Raw genomic sequence first — 22,507 nt, forward strand, 5'->3', positions numbered from 1 at the left:
CACTGTTCCAGTGCTCCACTACTGCTCTTTACTGGCACTGATTCATAGGACACTTTACACTGTTCCAGCGCTCCACTACTGCTCTTTACTGGCACTGATTCATAGAACACTTTACACTGTTCCAGCGCTCCACTACTGCTCTTTACTGGCACTGATTCACCTAAACGCATCTTATCTTATCTTATAACACTAGTCTTAGCAGAATAGGGTTTACATAGAAAAGTGTAGAATCTCAGACCTTTCTCATTCGTCTTAACTGAAATGCTTTCAGGCTAAGCTCAGTGAAATGATGGCAGGGGAGGCAGTTCTACAGGCAGCAGAAGTTTGAAATTCCTTTGTGCCCCACCCAGAGCTTGTACTTTCTGTTTGCTGCCCTTAAATACTGGAGTTAGGAAGTTAGCAAGAAACACAAAACCAGAATATGTTTATATTGTCCCATTGTAATGTGAACATACAGTACATTTTAACTATATAGCACTTTTTACACTGCAGTCAAAAGGGATATGTACCAATATTCCATAATAAGGTTTAGAGTAGGTGCACTCACATAGCTCAGTCAGTTTTCACTAAAGTCCCTGTAATTACTGAATTAGAAGGCTTGTAGTAAGATTGGGATTTTAAAGGGTTAAATACTGCCCCTACATTTTCATCAAACAGGTTTCACTAGAAATTTTCTAGGGAAACTCTGCTTTCCAAAGGTTCCCACTACACGGTCATGTTATGATGTCATGCTTTATTGCAGGGGTGCTCAATTCTGGTCTTAGAGATCTACCACCTTGAAGAGTTCAGCTCCAACACACTTGGCTCTTATATCCAAATGCCCCTAAAGGCCTTGGTTATTTGGATCAGGTGTGTTAGATCAGGGTTGAAGCTAAACTGCAGGGTGATAGATCTGCAGGACCAGGATTTGGCACCGCTGCACCGCTGCTCATGATAGAGGTCAAGGTGCCATTCATTTATACCCAATGTGCTAGTTAAATCACCAAGCATCTACTACGGAAACAACAAAAACAAAAATCTAGTGCAAACCAAGACATGATGCTCATTAAGATAGTCAAAAAACAAGAAAACCATTGTGCTGGTATACAAAGAGTAATCAGTAAAGTCTTTCTTTTTAAAAAAATAGGTGTTTTATGTAACAAGTTAGTGAAAAAATTGCAATTTTTCTAATAAAAGTGGCGCTACTCATACCATCAATTTTATCATGAAAAGTTTTGAAAGTGGTAAGCAATGCATTTTAGAACAAATCCCTGTAGATGTAAAAATTGGAACTAGGTCATCTTGGATTAGGATTAAATAATGTAAACACTTTTTAGAGGATAATGAATGCAGTAAAATCAATAAAATGTGGACACTTTAGAGCAGTAGCCCAGCATTGCATAAACATTCTGTTCTTCAGGAGTACCACAAAGACAAACAATTAAAAAATTCAGATACTATAACATAATAATATTGTAAACCTTGAGAAAAGATGATTATATATTGGCACATGCCTAAGAAGAAATGAATATGCTTGCTAATTAATATGATGGTTCTTCAAGACTTGTTGACATATAAAAGTCAAGTTACACAGTGAATGACTAATGACATCCACTTGACTATCTACGAAAAGTAAAAAATGAAGATCACAACCAGTTTACCTCCAGATTTGACATCATCAGGAGGGTTTTACTTCCTGTCTCCTGCCTTTACTGTGCCACTCCTCCCTGCCTGCTGTTAATGCACTTGCAGAGAGAGCCAACTGCGGCAGCGGAGCCCAGAGTGCTGAGAAACCAGCAGAGCAAGACTAGCCTGCAGACAAAACAGCTTATTAAGGTGGACTGTAGCAACAGACATGTGGAGAGAACATATTTTCCCATACGGAACACACTCTTTGTATGCGAAAATGTGCTTGGCTGATAAATGATTGATTCTCTGAGAGGTTTGTGTACCTGTCACCCTTCAACATGTCGTCCAGTCTGTTAGAAGATGACCTGTCTTGTCCTGTGTGCTGTGACATCTTCAAGGATCCGGTCCTGCTGCCTTGCAGCCACAGCTTCTGCAGAGCCTGCCTGCAGCGCTTCTGGGATGGTGGTAGCTCCCGCGCCTGTCCCGTCTGCAGAAGGAGAGCCTCCAAGAAGAGCCCACCGTCCAACCTGGCCCTGAGAAACCTCTGCGAGGCCTTCCTTCAAGGACAAAGCCGGAAAGAAACCAACGAGAGGAACCTCTCTTGTGGTCAGCATGGAGAGAAGCTGAAACTTTTCTGTGTGGATGACCAGCAGCCTATCTGTGTGGTGTGCCAGGCTTCGAGGACACACAGGGGCCATGACTGCTCACCCACGGAGGAGGCAGCTCTGGACTGTAAGGTACAGTTTTCACAGTGATGGCATTGTCTGACCGGCTCTGTGCTGCATTGTGCGTCTGTAAATGCTCACCACTGTTCTTCAACCATGAAAGAATTTTGTAGCAACCCATTGAGGGAATGCAGTTAATCTAGTCTATTCTGACACTATCTCGGCACGTCCTGCCAGAGGAATATGGCTGAGCATTCCAGCAGCACCTACAAAGCCCACATCTGCATTCCTGTGGCAAGAAAGGGGAAAAAAAAAGAGTCTTGCTCCTTTCAAGCTGTTATGTTCTTGAACAATATTCCATAAATCTGCACGTTCACATGTTTGATTTAGGGGAAGAATTCTTCCAATTCAAACATGTGTTGGGAAGAGGGAACCCTGAGAAATGTTTCTTCAAGGTTTAGCCAAGAGGAATGCACTCCGTGCCCTTCGCTCCGAGAAGATGTGCAATGCTTTACAGGTTTATATGCAGGATCACATTGACTTTATGGGAGACCAAAGGTCAATGTGTAAAAATAGTCACCTGTGTGTCGACCTAAAATAAACATTTGTGACATTTACATGCAAACATTTGCTTTCCCATTAAGTACGGAAGCCCATTTACACCAGTAGGAAGTGGGGAAATTTTTTTTTTTTAAAAGCAATAGTTTCTTAAAATACTGATCTAGTATGTTTAAATAGTGACTTATTTTCTTGGAATAGTGACTCAGTATATCGAAATAGTGACTTGTTTTCTCAAAATGTTAACTTAGTATCTCAAAGTAATGATTTATGTTCTCAATGTGTTAGTATTTTAAATTAATTACACATTTTCTCAAAATATTGACTTAGAACATCAGGATAATGATCTGTTTTCTCACAGTATTGCCATTGTATCTTATAATAATGACATATGTTCTTAAAATATTAACTTACTATCTTGAAAGATTGACATAAATTCTTAAAATATTGGTACCTTGAAATAATTACTTTTTTTCTCAAAATACTGACTTAGTGTCTCAAATTATCCATTTTCTCAAAATGACTTTATACCTCAAAATAATGAGTTAAGAGGCAGTACTGTTGAGTATGTTGATGTGACTTACTGATTTAGATGAGATACCACCTCAGATTTTTGAAAATATAAGTAATTATATTGAGATTCTAAATCAATATGTTGATATACTGCTGCCAGAAACATAGAAGAAAAACAAAAGAGGTTTTTTCTCCTCCTTCTTTCTTCTGGCAGAAATGAGTTTTCATAATTATGTCATTAAGAGTTTGCATAAAATAACTGTAAATAAAATAAGTGTATTCATTTTCACAAAAAATCAATCTTTTTGAGTATCTTCTACTTGTAGGATAAACTCAGCTCTGCACTGAAGACACTGAAGGACAATGTGGATGTGATCAACAAACTCAGAATGACTACAGTTATGACCCTGGAACATATTCAGGTAGTACTGGTATTTCTAATCACTCAGAAACTGAAAAAAACAGAGAGAGTCCTGGTGATTCACATAGATTTGTGTTCCAGAGTCAAGCTCAGCAAATAGAGAAGCGAATAAGGGATCAGTTCCTGGAGCTGCATCAGTTTCTGCGTGAGGAAGAGGAAGCCAGGTTGTCTGCACTGAAGGAGGAAGAGGAGAATAGAGTGCTGGCTGTGAAGAGCAGAGATGAGCTCCTCATGCGCAGGATGTGTTCACTCTCAGACACTATCAGGAGCACAGAGGAGGAGATGGCTGCTGACGACTTGATGTTGCTGCAGGTGAGAAAATGACGAACATTGCTGTAGTATGTTCCTTAGCAGGTTTCTGTGTTTTGGTCTTCAGTATTGTTGTACACTGATTGTCAGGAGAGGCTTACAGAACAGGCTTTCTCATTTTGCTGAACTGAATCCCAGTTTATACTAAGCATGTAATCACAGCTCATTGTGTTTTGCTTACTTTCATAGAACTTCAAATCCACCATAGAGAGGTATGTGGAAATTCTCTGTTTTTCCCCTGTATCAGAGATATAGTCTATATTGATATGCTGGACATAAGGGCCAGGAAACCGCTGGAACAGAATATCAGTCACTCTGGCCAAGCCTGAGCTTACTCACTGAGATCATAGCAAAAGAGTATATTGTTATAATCAGAACTATCTGTTGTGATACTTCCAGCCATTTGGAGTTACTCTTGATTACAATGCATATATTGGCCCACACTCTCATGACTACATCACTTAGATTAGTTTTGTAAAACTGACCGAATGATTCATAGCATCTGCTGAATCATAAGTCTTAAGATCAGCGGCTGAACCAAAACACTCAGAAGCCTGATCGTTTCTGCAGAACCCAGAGTTCACTGCAGGATCCGGAAGGGTTTTGTGGAGCTCTAATGGACGAGGCCAAGCACTTGAGTAACCTCAAATTCAGGGTCTGGGAGAAGATGCAACGGATTGCTCCCTACTGTAAGTACCTTCCAGAAACACAAGGAGGCAATAATGTGTCACTAATGGACAACTTTCCATCTGAAGGAGCTTTATTTTGGAAATATATCTATTTTAAAAAAATTAAAAATTTTTCCGTACAACATCATGTCTTCTGTGGTAGTGGTTCTCAATCTGGGGGCTGTGGGGGCACTAAGCCAGCCACAGAAAAATACACTTGAATTTAGTTGGTTTCCTTCACATTTTGGAAAATAGTAAATAATTTTGAAAGTTGTAATATCCACACAGACTGGCTAGTTTCACTAACTGCACCTTGTAAATCATGTGAACAAAATTGATGCAGCATTTATATTAGCTGTGTTCAAGGGAGAAGTGGAAATGAGGGTTATTTTATATTAATCAGAAAATAAGTGAGTGTGATTTTCCATTTACTACTGAAATATTCCATGTAAAACATCAGTCTAACAATAATAATTGTTAAAGGTTAAACAATGTTATCTAGGACAGTGGAATGATGCTGGTTGGTACAGTGTACTGAATAACGCTGTGGTACTATTTTGAATAGTTATTGTTTTGTGAGCTTGTGTACACCACATAGTTTTAATGCACTGCCCATTATTGTTATCTTAAATAAAAAGAAAAAAATACTTTCCTCTACATGAATTTAAGTTGTTGCAATTAAAATTAAAATGTGCTTTTAATAATCATGTCGACAGTTTTTATTATGTAGGTATACAGTGATGAGCTGTGATAAGATGATGTAAGCAATAGCAACTTAGAACAAATGCAAGATGAGAGAGAGTGAGGGTTTTTGGTAAGAATGAGCTCAAGTACGCTTACAAGCAGAGGGACATGGAACTGGAGTTTGATCAAGATTTATGGGCTTCTGTTTGTTCAGGTCTGTTTCCTAATTGTACCTCAATTAGTGTGCATGAGCTTAATTTTAAGTTCATTCATACAATTTACCTGACACCAGTACGTCTGCACAGGATATTTCTGGATACATCGGACCTGTGTTTCACATGCCGGGCACAAAAAGGCACGTTTATTCATTGTTTTTGGACCTGTGACAGAATTTATTCATTTTGGAGGGCAGTACATTTTGTTATGGAGGACATTTTTGATATTCAGTTCACTATGTCTCCCTTGTTGTATCTGTTGAACAGTCAGCTTGATGAGACATTTGACTATTGGATGAGAGGGGCTTTTATTTTGCTGGTTTTTGTGGCAAAGAGGTGTATTTTGCTGCCATTTGTCACTGTGTGAGTGAGCACACTTGCCTGGAGCAGTGGGCAGCCCTATCCACAGCGCCCAGGGAGCAATTGGGGGTTAGGTGCCTTGCTCAAGGGCACTTCTGTCATGGACTGTCAGCCAAGGGGATCGAACCAGCAACCTTCCAGCCACAGGGCAAGTATAAAAGTGTAAATAGCATGATATTACTATGAACCATAAGTGTAAATAGCATCTGCCTTTATAAAATATTGACCATATCTAAAATAGTGGCACTTTTTTTAAAAAATGGAGATTATTAGGCCTGTTCTTGTTTCACATTTCGGCCTGCTATACTCTCGCTGGCTATCATTAAATACAGCTCTGTGCATCTACACTCATTGTCCATTTTATCGGCTTTACTTGCCATAAAGGTGCACTTTGTAGTTCTACAGTTACAGAATGTAGTTCATCTGCTCCCATAATTTGTTATCCTATTTGATTTACCCTGTTCTTCAGAGGTCAGGACCCTCACAGGACCACCACAGAGCAAATATTATTTGGGTGGTGGATCATTCTCAGCACTGCAGTGACACCGACATGGTGGTGGTAGTTTTGGTACACCTCCCAACAGAAATGACCTTACAAATGATGATTTTAAGATTATAATGATATTTTTATTATTAATGTATATTTTTAGTTTAATACTAACTCAATGCCTTGGGTTTAAGTAGATTGTAACAATCTTTGTAAATATCTAAGGTCAGAATAATATTTTTTTAAATAGTCTTTTTTTCTGTGGGACCACAGATTGAATTAATTCAGTAGAATGGTCCATTTAGAATAGCATAGCAGAGGCAGCATAATATTGGCCTTCACAGTAGTCATATCTGTGTACTTTTATTGTATGCTGTGATCATTCTTACCAATGACATATTACAAGACATATCATGATCATGATGTTCAGCAGTATCATCGCAATAATAACATTTTGCCCATATCGCGCAGCTCTTTGGTAGAGTTTTGCTTGATTTATGCCAGTGTCTTTTTATATGAACTTTTGGCCTGATTCTTACTTCCCTGTGTAGCCCCTGTGACCCTGGACACAAACACAGCCCATCCCTGTCTGTACCTGTCCGATGCCCTCACCTCTGTCCACTACGGCAGTCCATGTCCTCCCCTCCCGAGCAACCCTGAGCGTTTCCACATCAGTGCTGAGGTTCTGGGCCACACTGCCCTCTGCTCTGGCATGCACAGCTGGGACGTGGAGGTAGGGGCCAGCGACGATTGGATCCTGGGGATAGCAAGTGCCTCCGTTAAGAGGGACACGGAGGTTTCAGCACGTCCAGAGAACGGCTTCTGGACCCTGTGTTTGAGGGATGGAGAATACAGGGCCATGGAGTCGCCACCAAAGCCGTTGACTGTCAAGAGAAGGTTGCAGGTAGTCAGAGTGCAATTGGACTGGGATGCGGGGGAGGTGTCTTTCTCTTGTCCTGTGGAAGGATGTACCCTACACACGTTCACACACACATTCACAGAAAAGGTGTTGCCGTACTTTTATACACAAAGTAAACACCCTATAAGGATTGTACCAAAGCCTGTGCTTATTTCAGTGATGGAGAATTGATCCCTACTGAAGACATTAGATTGTAAATGACAGTAAAATATGCTGCTGTCGCTAACAACACTGTTTGTTTGAGGAAAAATCCAGTACACAAAATGTTCCTCTGACCCCAAATGTAGCTGACCAACCAAGACATGTTATGGTTGAAAGTTTTGCACGGGAACTGCAGTTGTATGCAAACGTTTGGTGTGGTCAAAATAAACATTTTGTAAGTAAATTTAAGTACATATCCTCTAGCAGGGCCAGACTTGGACTTGTTTTTGTACCAGGAGTTACAAGATGCAGACCAGCCCACCCCAAACAAACAAACAAAGCATTGTCTTGTAATTATGCCAATCAACATACAACAAACTAATGCTATCTAAGAATGGTTAAAGTCAGTATTTTTGACTGCCCACCTGCTCAGATATGTCCTCATCCTCCCTGAGCAGCTTATTCATTCTTGTCTTCTTTGTGCCACCTTGTGTTTTTTACAGTTCTTGCCACTGCTGTCCATCTTCACATGATGCACATATGAAAATTGCTACACTAGTAATGTACAAAGTAGTAATGAACTCTTCAGAGTACTGCATGTTTTGTCAACAAGTACAGGCTTTACACCATCGCAATTAATCTGATAAGCTAATCTCTCAAGGCTGATGTTTGAATTTCTGTTCCACTTTAAATAGTACAGCAGTTACATGCTAGCACCCATACAGGCATCTGAAAGTAACTGCTACACCATTTAAGGTGAAATGGGAAGTGAGAAAAAGATCTTCATTTGATCTAATCTCTCTCCACTGTACCAGAGTCAGTTACAATCAGCAAACAGAGGCTGTACCAGCTGAGGTGGAGGCCACTGGTTTGACCCCTAAATATCTACAGATATACACTTGGTTGTAACATTTACACATGGTCTGCATGTTCTGGTGCTTATAGATGTGAGATTATACATCATTGCGCAGTAATGCCCAAAATTCAACCAGCCCACCAGGAATTGCTCTCTCTGGCATTGTGGTCCATGCTTTACAACTGATGTTTATGTGCTGATTTAATATATTTGGGAAAAATTAAAACATATAATATGGCCTGTGCAAAATATGTTAAACTCTGAGCATAAATAGGAGAGAATATGAAGTGTACTTACTTTCAATGAGAAAATCAACCAATTATGAAATTACACTTGGGGTTTTCAAACCTTTCCATAGGACTCTGTAACACTAACATAGCTAAAGGTAGTGGAAGCTTATAGCTCACCAAATAGCTGAATGCAAAGTTCATGCCTAAATCATTGTGTCGACCTCGTTGTTAAGACTTGCTCATGTGGTTTCTGACATTGTATGACATACTGTTACTGATTAAAATTGACAGACAAAAGGCTTCAGGGGGGTAATGTAATGTAGATATGCAACATTTTTTTCACTAGTGTAAAATAAGGGGGAGCAGGGCATATTCTCCCAAATTGTTCTCCCCCCAATTTTTAATTATGTGTGATAAATTCAGAGGGTCCTGGAATGATTATTGCAAAAGGTACATTCCCTATATTGCTGATTACGTATTTTTTTAAAGATGGCTTTGTTCACTAAACCTCCCACACCTGTGATGTAGTAAGCGCTGCAAGTCAAAACAGAGAGGTTGGGTAAATGAGGACACACCATGAACACACTGACCTGTAAAAGAAACATTCTCTGTAAGTGTGCAGCAGCCCTCAGTTAACAGCAAAGCTCACATTACTTCTACCAACATTATGTGATTAGTGTCAATATACAGAGCGTCCACATTTGAAGCACTGGTTTGTCAGGAAAGGTCCACCACTTGAAGTAGAACATTGAGCTACCTCTAATGAGAATGTATTTGTGCTTATTTCTTCTTTATTTTGCTTATAAAGTTGACACTTTGCTCATAAATAATCCTAGGAGAACTCTAATTAAAGTCAGTTTCAGATGCTCAGATTTGTTGCGGTGCATTTGGAGTCTGTTATGTGGCTTATGTATTTTTTTTTGTTCTGAAGGGACACAAACCCCAAGCTACACGGCTCCTAGCTTTTGTGAACTGTGTAGCATGACAGTCTACTGTAGGTATATGTACCTGTGCTGTTTGCTTTAAGGACTTTGAGCAAATGAAGGAGTTTGAGTCTTGTATATTAAGTCTGATTGTCTACTGATTTTGTTTTGATCCACAGTTATGAAGAGTCCAGAAATGAAGCATTGACCTGCTTTACCTTAATTACCAGCACTTATTTACTGTACTGTAGTCATTTGTTGACTTCCTCTGTTACATTAAATGTATAGTTCTTTCTTTTACCTCTGGTCATATTCATGATTATAAAAGTATTTTCCTTAAATACATATCACAGGTAAATGTAAGTCGGACCAAGAATTTATATATTTCCATGACAAACAATAAAATAAAACCTGCCACTGTAAAGAACGAGAAACTTTTTTATTTTTAAATATCAACTTGTGAGGAATAAGATATCATAACAACGTGACAACTCTGACTGAATGGCATACTTCACCTAGAAGTCTTAAGCCATTGATGATGATTTTTCATTAAAACACAAAATTTTACTTAATTGCTGAGAATGTGAGTTTTGGACACGTTCACTTTAAAACAGTGGAATCTAACTGCTCACCGTGTGGCCATGAGAGGCAGGGATGCAGTTGCACTTCCTGCTCTAATATTCCTGCTAAAATAAGGCTCTGCCTCTGTTTGACATAAAAATACACAACAGCATTTTTGAATAATTTTTTTATTTAAAAAGTTAAACCCATAGCTTGAGTCTGTGGTCAGTCAACCGTTTTTGTTCGTGCTTGTAGGCCTGTTTTGGATCCAATCTCAATCCAGTTTTAGCTTTTTGCTAGAGGCAGACAGATTTCTTTCTTCTATCCTCAGTTCAAGCCACAGTTCCAACTATGTGGGTAGAATTGTTCATATTTGTCTCTGCAATGAAGTGTCAGAAGGTCTGCACTCAATTCAGACAAATAAAAACAGGTGCATTGACCTATAAAGCATTATTTCTCCTCTGTTGCGACAATAATTCACTGTAAGTGAAAACAGCTCACCAAAGGAAGGATATCATGATGGAGTGAGTGTGTAGAACCATGCAGTACATTTATTTTTAGATTTTTTTCCACCATAAATCCAAACTTGGTTCGCCAAACCTATAAAGCCAGTAATACTGATTACTTACACATGCTGCACAGACTTCATCGTCCTTCCTCAGCAGAGAGATGTAACAACTCAGTGCTTTCAGTCTGACACTATGGTTGAATCTTGTATCTTTACAAAGCATCAGGGGAATTAAGCAGGGAAGTCTTCATTACAAAGCAGCTTGTCGGTGTGTCAGACTTATGCAGGCCAAAATGCTCACTATTGAGAGATTAGGAACTAATGCCTTACAATGCTAATAATCTCTCTAACAGAGGAACACTACCCAGGCCCTGTGTGCAGTCCAGGAGTTTAACTCAGCTGCCTCTGCTACACGCAACAGGACATGGCTTACGCCTGCTGGTCCTCAGTGGTGGTCTAAATGGTGGGCCAGAATAGAGTTAATGTTTTCCTAGATCTACAGAACACAGTATGAGAAGTGATCAGATCTTCTTGTAGATTAGCCGACCCCTGCATGAGCTCCTAATCTGCTTCTTGGGGTTGTAAACCTACCTTAAGTTCAAACCGAACATACTATCTGCCATGTTCTCATATCTAGAATCCTGTATTTGACCCACCTATCAGGACTGACAGACCTTTAACCTCTTACTCTCTGGGTTTTGGTTTGTCCATCTGAATTTACATGGCCAAATCATAGTGCAAATTATTTAGTAACTGCTTGAAATAAATGTAAAGTTTTATTTATTTATTTTAAAAGCTTCCCTCAAGTGATCAGAAAATGTGTTTTATGATCACTCATTGCTAGATGTGCTCACAATTTACTGCTGAAAGCCAAAAATCTTAGACGATCTTTGTATGTTTTTATAAAAAGAATTTTTACAGAATTAAAATACCACTGAAGCGACGTCCTACCCACTCCTGAGCCAACCTGGCTTTAATGCAGAGGAGCCGGTCGGATTTCTCACTCATCCACATCTGTTTTTGTTATGGGCCGCCACAGACTGCCGGGCACTGCACTTACCCACTTCTAAGTTCCACCCTTTGCATTCTGTCAACATTACGGTATAAATAAAATATTTAGAAAATTGATTTTTGATATTTGTGAATCGATTCAGAATCGTTTACGTCCGCATCACGATGCATCTAAGAATTGATTTTTCACGCACCCCTAGTTGACCCCATATTTTCCTGTAGGTAGTGTTCTCCCACCATCCACCGAACCCGGATTTGTCCGTCAGGCTGCCAGATAATTAATTGTGATTCATCACTCCAGACTACCAGTTTCTACTGCTTCAGAGTCCACTGACGGCATGCTTCACATCACAACAGCCAGTGTTTGGCACTGCATGTAATGATATTAGATCACCAGCTCCTGACATGCAGTTCTTGTGCTGATGTGGCTTCCAGAGGCAGTTTGGAACTCTGGAAGTGAGTGAGACAACAGATAATATGCTATTTGTACATGCTACACCTTCAGCACTTGGCAGCCCCACTCTGTGCAGTAATAATAGCACTTTTAATTGACTTAATAGATCTAGTAGGGCAGAAACCTTACCTACCTCTGTGAATCTGACTTGGTGCAAAGGTGGCGCATGACTTTGCCATGTTTTAAGTCACTGAGCTCTTCTGTATGACCTAGTCTACTGCCAGTGTTTGTTTATGAAGACTGCGTGGCTTGATTTTATATACTTGTTCGCAATGAGTGTGGCTGAAACACCTGAACTCAATAAATAGGAGGGGTGTCCATGTACTTTTGGCCATATAGTGTTTTTTAAATGTGTTGGTTTTCATGACATCACAGAAACAACAAATTCAAAGTCATGTGTTTTTGCGGTTTTTATATATGGATTGTTTCGACTGTTCAAAACATTAGCAATGCTTACATCAAACTCTTTCCCTTAAAAAAAATTATTTACCACGCTCCTTAAAATATACAGAGAAAACAAGGCTCCTAACAACTACGCAAGAACTTTTACTGATTGGTCGAATGCCCTGCAGTTCTTTCACTTTTGACATACTTAGGCATGTTTAAAAGCAAGAACTTTAGCTAAAGTAAAAACTTCTACTTTTACTTGAGTAATATTTTAATTTCACTCAAGTGCTGGATTTGTGTACTTTGTCCACCACCTGAATGGTCACGATCACCTCTCATCTTTGATCAACAGAAGAAAATCAAGTTCCACTGTTTCTGTACTGTGAAACTACTGAATGTGTTTAGAATTACTTGGACTGTGAGAAGCAGAAAACACAATCAACTTCTAAGACTAAACTTTCGAGGTGTGGAAAAATATCCCTGCAGATTTTGACAAACTGAAAGCAAGTCTCTTGACAAGCCTGGGAGCTGTAATAAAGGAATAAGGTAGACAAATTGAACACTTCAATTTTATATTTTTGTTGTTGACGCTTCTATGTGGTCCGAAAGTCTGTGACCACATTGAAAATTTGGGATTTTTTGCATTTGAACAAGGAAATCAACAACAGAGCTTTGAAAAACGTAAAACAAAGAAAAATATGACAAAACCAAAAACAAATATGGAAGATTCTGCACCATTTCTAGATCACTGCTCAAATTTAAGCAAACTTGTTACCCTGTCCGTGTTCAGGGTTTTGTACAAGCTCTTCCACTACAAGCTCTTCCACTAAAGCTCCTGTTCAGATGGCTCTCAGGAGGATTTGATCTACTGATCAGGGGATTTTGCACAAACTACAAAAAAACAAACCAGGTTTAATGCACACTGTCATTAAAGCGAAAGAAGGACGTGTCAAATACTAAGAAATTCATGATCAAATTTTAGATACTTTTCGCTTAAATTGTTATGCTGATAATAGAATTTGTAGTACATTTTTCATCTAAACAATAAAAGCACCTCCAGTACTTCAGCCTACCATCACTGTTCAATTAAACTGCTGCGGTGCTTTGCTGTGACTGTAGGCAAAACCAGGAGCACCTGCAGATATCCAGAGAAACAGCAGGCGCGGTCCACATCCTGCTGGGTGTAGGGGGGAGACTGCGGGGTTAATCCTGTCATCCTGTCAAAGAAGCCACAGTAGGATCAAGACTGACTCAGTCAACCATCTGACCAAGCCACAAACATATTGCCTTGACTGGAACCACATATGGTCATAGATTGTTGGTGAAAGGTCTTAGAGTGAAGCCAACAGCTGTGTGAGAAAAGATAATCAACCTATTCAATGACTTTTTTTTCCGTCATTTGACGTCTAAATTTCAACCAGTTCTGTAGGAAAACTGAGGTACTTCATGCTTAGGTCAACTATGTATTCAGTACCCTGTAACTGCACATTCAGTCTACACTGCAGATATCAATGTGAATTATGAGGATTTGTGCAGAAATATAGATCACAGAGTTCTCCATTAAAGCGATTTCCTCAATGACACTTCACTATGTATCTGTTGAACCTTTATCATCTGCAACTGCATAAGGTTGCCAAGAAAAACAAGAAAGAATCAGTCTGGAAAATGTATAGTACCTACTTGAAACACACGATGGGGCCACAGTCTTACTAACAAAGGCTCTTACAGATGAGATGGAAAAGGTGAAACAATTTATTCTACCCTGTCAGATCTAGTTTAGTTTGGTAAAAAAAAGGAATAAAAATGAAAATCTTGCCAATATGATGGCATCCAATAAGATTGTTGCAAAAAGTGCGAAAAGCTCTTTCTGTAAATCCCATCATGTTATTGTTTTAGTACAATATGTTGAAAAGTATCATAGCAATACTTTAAAGAAGTTGGCCTTCTATTAAAAATTCAAATTTTCTTTACTTTGTAGTTATTTAAGAAAAACGTCTCAAGAAAAAAGTTCTCCTTAAAACCACTACTTGCTAATTCTTTCAATATTTTTAGCTTTTTTATTGGTACATTGCCCTTTCAAATTTTGGAATCACTTGTCATATAACAGTTGTTTTTATACAGTAATAACTTATACAGGATATATTTAAACATTATTATAACCTGATCAAAATTTGAATCAGTATTAATCAGTGTTTTTAAGTGTTTTCAATCATTTCAGTTTGCTGAGGAGGTCAGATTATTAAAAGAGAATTTAATACCTGCCTTCAGATTTGATAACTTTTCAAATACAAGTTATGCTGGAAGTTAATTTTTTTAGTTACCTACTGGTCAGTTCACCTACCTCCTTTTTTGGTTGACTTGGATGTTGGTTTTAGATATGCAGATATGCAGATATGCAGAATGTGGGGGTTGTTGTCACAGGGCAGACCACTGCTTGCAGAAATTTTAAATGTTGCTTTAGGCCTCTTAGTACATTCACTGACAAGCCTTCTTGCTCTCTCAGAAGGATGCAGTCATGAAAACATCAGGAGCAGCTGAGTTTTTATTTGGAGGTTAATCACAATTACTTTCATTGTTGGCAGGTGTGTGCAGAATTAGTTCACCCACATTCAAAATTATGTCCAAGTATAAATAGGACATCATTTTGAATGTGGGTAAACTAATTCTGAACATAAATAGGTGTGCAAACTTATGCAACAACGGTACTAACTTCTATTTTCATTTCTTTGGTCCCGAATGATCTACTTGTTTTTATTATGAATTTTATTGGTCGCAAAATCCCATTAAAGACTGAAAAATGTCAGCCATTATTTATATTCATTTATATGCTTTTATATGAATTTCTGCAATTTCTGTATACTCTTTATTTTCACTGGACATAAACGCAAATCATTTTTGTGCAAGAACAACAAACAGACAAACTAAAAACAAACAAGCAAAACATTTAATCAATATGGAAGAAAAACATATGTATGTATATTTGGTCATATTAAAATATATGTATAATATATTTTGGAATATTTAAATATAAGTCAATATTTGCACTTATGTAATCTGTCCACAGAAAAACAAGTAGCTTCAAAATGGTAACTTTACAGGAGAAGACAAAAAAGTTCTTAGCCTTCAATGGAAGTCAGTGTAAAGACATTCTATTGTATATAATTTGGGTCCATTTATCATGAAAGCTGTAAAAAGGATGGTTCTTCAAGGGTTCAGTAGAGTTTAGTAAAGGGTTTAGTAATGAAAATCATTCTACATAGAAGCATGAACACTCAAAGAACCCTTTGCAAGATTAAAGGGTTCTTTGCATCATGAAAGGATTCTTCAGATTGCAGAGTGCTGTAGATGGAGATACAGAACCTTTTTGAAAAGGGTTCAATAATGCACTAAAAAGGGTTCTGTTATTGTTGTGATGTCATGTCTGCAACAATAGAAAAGCCCTTGTTGGTGTTATATAGAACCATGTGTACTAAACAAAGGGTTCTTTAAGTGTTCACGGTTCTATATTTTCTTTAGTGAAGAACCTTTGAAGAACCATCTTTTTAGTAGTGTACACAATGATGCACAGTGAAGGGCAGCTGATGAAAATCGAAAAAAAAAGAGGATATTCATGTTTTTAGACAGTGATGATAATAAAAGGGTCATTTGTTAATATTTACCTTCATGTCACCATATTTTGAAAAACATATGGAAATATATTTGCTCTGCATATGGGAGGAAAATCTTCAGTGGGGAAGGGAGGCCTCGCCAATTTAGTTATTCACTATACAGATCACCATACAAGTGTTGATTTGAAACTCATAAACATGAAGAATGACTATTACGACACCTGATTTCTGTCACTTAAATGCCATTTGGCATAGAACAAGAAAAAAAGTGTCATGTTTCACTGTCAGAAGGAAAATAAATCAAAGACAACAAACAGCCTAGAGTGTCTGGAGACTGGAGCGTCTGCCCCTCAGGGCTGTTATTCTGTTATCCTGCAAACTTGAACCAGATCTCACAGGGGAACAGAGAAACAAACAGCAAGAGAACACACAAATACATACCAGTGGACACGGACCACCACTGTCTTCACCCTGCTGTTGTGCTGAAGGTACATGTTTGTAAAAGAACCACCACAAGGATAGAACCGTTCACTCCTGTCACGCTGATGATTATGAAATGTCATAAAGTGAATATGCAGACAGAGACTGTTGGTAACAGAGCCTGTGATGCATGTGAGTGATTTATTTACATGGAAAAAGTGAACACAGCTGTACTAATGATGAACTGTTTTTCCAAACAGCCAATAGGATATGTTTTGCGATCTGATTCAGTATCTCATGAGTGTTCCTTATACACGCAAAGTCACCTACTTTAGTCCACTGATTAATTATAAGCATATAGTAGAAGCATATAGCATACAATCCTTCCACTATGATCAAGGCCTCAAGGCCTTCATGAGCTGAAGTCAGATTGTTAGAGCTCTTCATAATATAATCATACAAATAAAACTATTCAATATTTATTTCAGTAATTAGAGAGAAAGACTTTGAGATCGTCAAGGCAAAAATGAATCAATGTGGATGACATACACACGATGGCGCCACAGTCCCAAAAATATCTGCAGAAGTGGAGACCTGGCAGCAGCTCAAAACCTGCCCTTTCTTCCCAAGTAGCAAGTTCCTGTGTTGTGTCAGGAAACAGGGTACTCCATAGACGTCCATTTAAAAATGCTTACATTTTCTGTTTACATACACTATTTCCATTTTAAAAAAATGTTTTTCATAGCGCATAAAAAATCATCCTCTTAGATTAAGACCACATTGAATTAGCTAGTGAGATAATAACTTTAACTACAAACAGGTAGATTTTTTTTGGGCCTTTAAAGGGCCCAAATCCTAGTTTTTGTGTACCAAAATTGTCATACTTTGTTTTTCATGACATATTTTCCAACCTTTCTTTGTCTGTAAGCTGTTATGGTACTGTGCCTTTAAGACTAATATAAGAAAAATGAACTTAGTTCTGACTGGCTGCTTCATTCAAAAAGCACTCAGAGCTCAAACACTGCTTATAACTTCTTATGTCCACTGCTTATAATGGACAAGTCTAAGCTGCTGTAAGCTGAATGGGTAGGTATATGCGAATGAGTTGGTTCTCATTCTATCAGATAAATAATAACACGTGAAGCGATTTAAAAAGTGACACTTAGAATTAACGTTTTTGTCATGTTTTATACAATTACAATAAAGGGTCAAGCAATTTTCTTATGTGGAAAAAGTAAGTGTACCCCTGCATATATCATTGCTTCAAACATGTCAAATTGCTAATGATTAGAACACCATGAGAGAATATTTAGAGAATATCTTCGAGGGTCCTAAACTATGCCATTTCCCCAAAATCTGAAATTGCAGAAACTATGATTCTTGCTGACGCTCTGGGTCCGCAGATGAAAAAACATTAAAAAGGCAGAGAGAAGGATGAAGTAGTTTAGTCTACATTACGTCAGATCTCATGTGTCATGACAGAAAGGTAAAATATTAGTGTTAGACACGCTAATGTTACAACCCCAATTCCAATGAAGTTGGGACGTTGTGTAAAACAAATAAAAACAGAATACGATGACTTGCAAATCCTTTTCAACCTATATTCAATTGAATAACTACAAAGACAAGATATTTAATTTTCAAACAGATAAACTTTATTTTTTTCTGCAAATATTCACTGATTTTGAATTTGATGCCTGCAACACATTCCAAAGAAGTTGGGACAGGGGCAACAAAAGACTGGGAAAGTTGAGGAATGCTCAAAAAAACACCTGTTTGGAACATTCCACAGGTGAACAGGTTAACTGGAAACAGGTGAGTGTCATGATTGGGTATAAAGAGAGCAACCCTGAAAGGATGGGGTGAGGTTCACCACTGTGTGAACAACTGCGTGAGCAAATAGTCCAGCAGTTTAAGAACAACGTTTCTCAATGTGCAATTGCAAGGAATTTAGGGATTTCATCATCTACAGGCCATAATATCATCAAAAGATTCAGAGAATCTGGAGAAATCTCTGCAAGTATACGGCAAGGCAGAAAACCATCATTGAATGCCCGTGACCTTCGATCGCTCAGGCGGCACTGCATTAAAAACCAACAACGGTTGCTGTAACGGATATTCCCAAATGGGCTCAGGAACACTTCAGAAAACCACTGTCAGTGAACACAGTTTGTTGCTCCATCTACAAGTGCAAGTTAAAACTCTGCCATGCAAAGCAAAAGCCATATATCAACAACACACAGAAACGCCGCCGGCTTCTCTGGGCCCGAGCTCATCTGAGATGGACTGACACAAAGTGGAAAAGTGTCCTGTGGTCTGACGAGTCCACATTTCAAATTGTTTTTGGAAGTCATGGATGTCGTGTCCTCCGGGCCAAAGAGGAAAAGGACTGTCCGGATTGTTATCAGCACAAAGTTAAAAAGCCAGCATCTCTGATGATGTGGGGGTGTGTTAGTGCCCATGGCATGGGTAACTTGCACATCTGTGAAGGCACCATTAATGCTAAAAGGTACATACAGGTTTTGGAGCAACATATGCTGCCATACAAGCAATGTCTTTTTCAGGGACGTCCTGCTTATTTCAGCAAGACAATGACAAGCCACATTCTGCATGTTACAACAGCGTGGCTTCGTAGTAAATGAGTGCGGGTACTAGACTGGCCTGTCTGCAGTCCAGACCTGTCTCCCATTGAAAATGTGTGGCGCATTATGAAGCGCAAAAAATGACAACTGAGATCCCGGACTGTTGAGCAACTGAAGTTCTACATCAAGCAAGAATGGGAAAGAATTCCACCTACTAAGCTTCAACAATTAGTGTCCTCAGTTCCCAAACGCTTACTGAGTGTTGATAAAAGGAAAGGTGATGTAACACAGTGGTAAACATGCCCCTGTCCCAACTTCTTTGGAATGTGTTGCAGGCATCAAATTCAAAATGAGTGAATATTTGCAAAAAACAATAAAGTTTATCTGTTTGAACATTAAATATCTTGTCTTTGCAGTGTGTTAAACTGAATATAGGTTGAAAAGGATTTGCAAATCATCGTATTCTGTTTTTTCTTTATGTTTTACACAACGTCCCAAGTTCATTGGAATTGGGGTTGTATTTACGTTGACAGTATGAACTTTTTCCTGAAAACACCTTGACATGCAAAATATTGCCACATTCAAAACGTCACATGACCAATCTGGAGCTCTGGTCTCCTATGCAGATCTTCTAGTCCTTTAAGCTGGTGAGGGGCCTTTTTTCTCTTTGCAGGAGAACCTCTTTAAGAAGGACTGGGGCAGAAAGGGCACCTTTTCTAGGCGGGACAGGTAAACAAGGGGCTGGATGGTGCTGCTGATGTTCAGGAAGGCGAAACCAGCTGGCTGAACGTAGCAGGTGAAGGCCATTGGAGCATAGTGATCCTGGAAGGGGAATAATGCCACTGGAGGCAAGTAGTTGCACACAATAATGGCCAGAAGTGACAGCACCATCTTGAAGGCCTTCTTCTTCATTGGGTGCATCTCATCTTTGCCTGCACCCCGTGAGCGCTTTAGTGCCCAAAGAATGGACAGGTTGCACACCACCATCCAGGCAAATGTGGCCAGGATCTCACCTGTGAAAACCTTCTCAAAGTTGGGGAGGCCTCCAATCATTTTGGCTGAGGCATAAGTAAAAGTGAGGCACAAGACGAACACAGAGAGGCTGAGCCTGTACTTGATGGCCTTGAGTTGGCCAAAAGCTATGGGGAAGAGCACAGCCACAAAACGGTCTAGGCAAATGCAGGACAGGAAGAGAGGGCCGCTGGTGTCCTTCACACCATAAGAGAACTTCATGGCCATCCAGCCTTCCTTGCTCCTCCAGTGGTAGAAGTTGAGGAAGCTTATAGGGACCATGAGCCCAAAGTAGGCATCCATGAAGGCCAGGCAGCCAAGGAAGATGTCAGAAGTGGTGGGCTCATGCCTGTTTTGAATCAGGGTGGCAATGACCAGGAAGTTGGCTGGCACTCCTACGGCTATGTTAAAACATTGCACTATCAGGTCAAAGAGGATGCCCTCCACCATGTGTTCACAGCCATCAAACACACTAAAGGGCTTATGAGTAGTGTTGACATGCTCCAGGGTGATGTTATTCGGGAAAGGAATAGGATCGAGAGTGTAGTTTGTTCTGGAGTAGATGTTGTATCGCTCCCACATGGCTTTAGTACAGTTGTTCCTGTTGAAAGATGTTGTCACGGACAAAAATTTGTAGAATTTATTAGCCTCTACTGCAGAGTAGGACTGTCTTGCATAATTAACCCCTTTCTTATCATTATCACCATCATCATCATCATCATAATTTTTTTGTTGCTGTGTCTTTAGGACTGATATATAACCAATCTGGACCCCCTGTGTTGTGCCTTGTTCAGAAAGCAAAGACTTTTGAACTTTTTGAACTTCAGTCTCTCCTTTTGGATGTTTGGATGTTTTGGAAGGCTGCAGTTAGATTTTGGATGGTTGCAATGATCTATTTGCTTCCCAGCAGCTAGGAACAGCACAACATTTAACAGTTTTCTAGTTCATTAACTCACTCAAATGGCCTACAGCTAATGAGTTGGCTGGATCAGATGCATCAGTGTTAGTTAAGGCATGGGGGCAGAATGTTAGATGCAGGTTTGGAATAAACTTGACACTGTTTGAAAGTAGATCACTGGGAGGAGGGTTGGTGACCACTGGCCTACAGTAACAAAACCCCTTATCACATGTTGTCCTGTGGAAAGGAATATGTAAATGATTGGTACTAACAATGGTGTGTTCTCGAGGATGTTCTCCTCTGTCATTTTTAACAATCATTTCACATATTACATTTTCATTTGAATTTTGCTTCTGATATGCTTCCATACTATAGGGACACAAACTGAAATGAGTCATTTTTTCCTCAAATTTTGACATTTATGGCCTGAATTGAAGGCCTAGCTCTAACAGTCATGGTTTGCCACCGGTATGGACTCAGATCTATATAGTGCATTTTTGAACAAAGTTCACAGAGTTCATCAAAGTTTTACTTCAAAGGACAAAAAAATCACACCATTTTATTCATCACTATGAGGATAATTCCATTTCCTGTTCTCTGAAGCGGTACATCTAATTTGAAACTCACAAACATTGGAAATGCCTATTAGGCTAACTGATTCCTTTCACCTCCACTAATAAGTGCCATTTCACCCAGAGCAAGATGTCCAATAATCCCCCACCTGAGCAGCAGTTTTTGGAATGCAGTGTCATGTTTCACTGTCAGAAAAATAAACCAGTGACTACAAACAGCCCAGAGTGTCTAGAGACTGGCTCGTCTGCCCCTCAGGGCTGTTATTCTGTTATCCTGCAAGCTTGTGCCAAATCCCACAGGAGAACAGAGGAACAGTCTCTGCACAAACAGAGAGACAGAGAGAACACACACACATACACGTTTGGACAGGGACCACCACAGAGAAAATTAGCCCACGTCCTATCCCTGGCATGTTTTCAGATGTTCTGTTTTATTAAAACTTTTTATTTATTGTCCTGATTGTGCTTAATGTCAATTTCAACTGACTAATAATTTTTTTTACAAAAAGGTCCAGAACCTTCTGTCTCATTTGAGTTGACAACTCTTGGATTTTACTCATGTTGATGGATGACAAATTTTACATGTGTGTAGCCACACATTCTGATTCTGACTGATTACTGTAACTCCCTCTTCGTTGGTCTATAAAAATGCTGCACTATCTTCAGAACTCTAGAGTTCTCACCAATACTAAGCGTTCAGCTTGCATCACTCTCTTTCTCTCTCAGCTACACTGGCTGCTGGTCCTGTCCTGTATGAAGTTTAAAATTTTACTTCTCACTTTCAAAGCCATGCATAACCTTGCTCTCCTCTACGTCAGTGAACTCCTGACCTCTTACACTACCTCTCGCTCTTTTAGGTCTTCTTGTAATATCTCACTTGCTGTGCCACGCACCAGACTTTCCCCCTTTGAGGTAGGTCCTTCAGTGCCATGGCCCCC

The 22,507-nt window shown here is 39.2% G+C and overlaps 2 protein-coding genes across 2 annotated transcripts; one reads left to right on the forward strand and one right to left on the reverse strand.

The window, feature by feature from the left end:
* Positions 1-1,642: 1,642 nt before the first annotated feature.
* LOC108429683 (nuclear factor 7, brain) lies at positions 1,643-9,981 on the forward strand. Its single transcript, XM_017701621.2, has 6 exons — positions 1,643-2,345; positions 3,671-3,766; positions 3,847-4,077; positions 4,264-4,286; positions 4,645-4,763; positions 7,040-9,981. Exons 1-6 carry the CDS (start codon positions 1,947-1,949, stop codon positions 7,576-7,578), a joined length of 1,407 nt encoding a protein of 468 aa, XP_017557110.1. The 5' UTR covers positions 1,643-1,946; the 3' UTR covers positions 7,579-9,981.
* A 9,746-nt stretch (positions 9,982-19,727) lies between these two features.
* On the reverse strand, positions 19,728-20,681 carry LOC108429613 (G-protein coupled receptor 183-like). The gene has a single exon (XM_017701477.1). It carries the CDS (start codon positions 20,679-20,681, stop codon positions 19,728-19,730), a length of 954 nt encoding a protein of 317 aa, XP_017556966.1.
* Between the last annotated feature and the right edge of the window lie 1,826 nt (positions 20,682-22,507).

Source organism: Pygocentrus nattereri, chromosome 1, assembly GCF_015220715.1.
Source record: "Pygocentrus nattereri isolate fPygNat1 chromosome 1, fPygNat1.pri, whole genome shotgun sequence".
In the NCBI taxonomy this organism is placed as follows: Eukaryota; Metazoa; Chordata; class Actinopteri; order Characiformes; family Serrasalmidae; genus Pygocentrus; species Pygocentrus nattereri.

Excerpts from the sequence above, each read along its gene's own strand:
- LOC108429613 (XM_017701477.1), bottom strand. The coding sequence starts at position 20,681 with ATGTGGGAGCGATACAACATCTACTCCAGAACAAACTACACTCTCGAT.
- LOC108429683 (XM_017701621.2), top strand. The coding sequence starts at position 1,947 with ATGTCGTCCAGTCTGTTAGAAGATGACCTGTCTTGTCCTGTGTGCTGT. Across the intron at positions 4,078-4,263 it reads ACGACTTGATGTTGCTGCAG|AACTTCAAATCCACCATAGA; the intron begins GTGAGAAAATGA and ends TTACTTTCATAG. Across the intron at positions 4,287-4,644 it reads TTCAAATCCACCATAGAGAG|AACCCAGAGTTCACTGCAGG; the intron begins GTATGTGGAAAT and ends TCGTTTCTGCAG.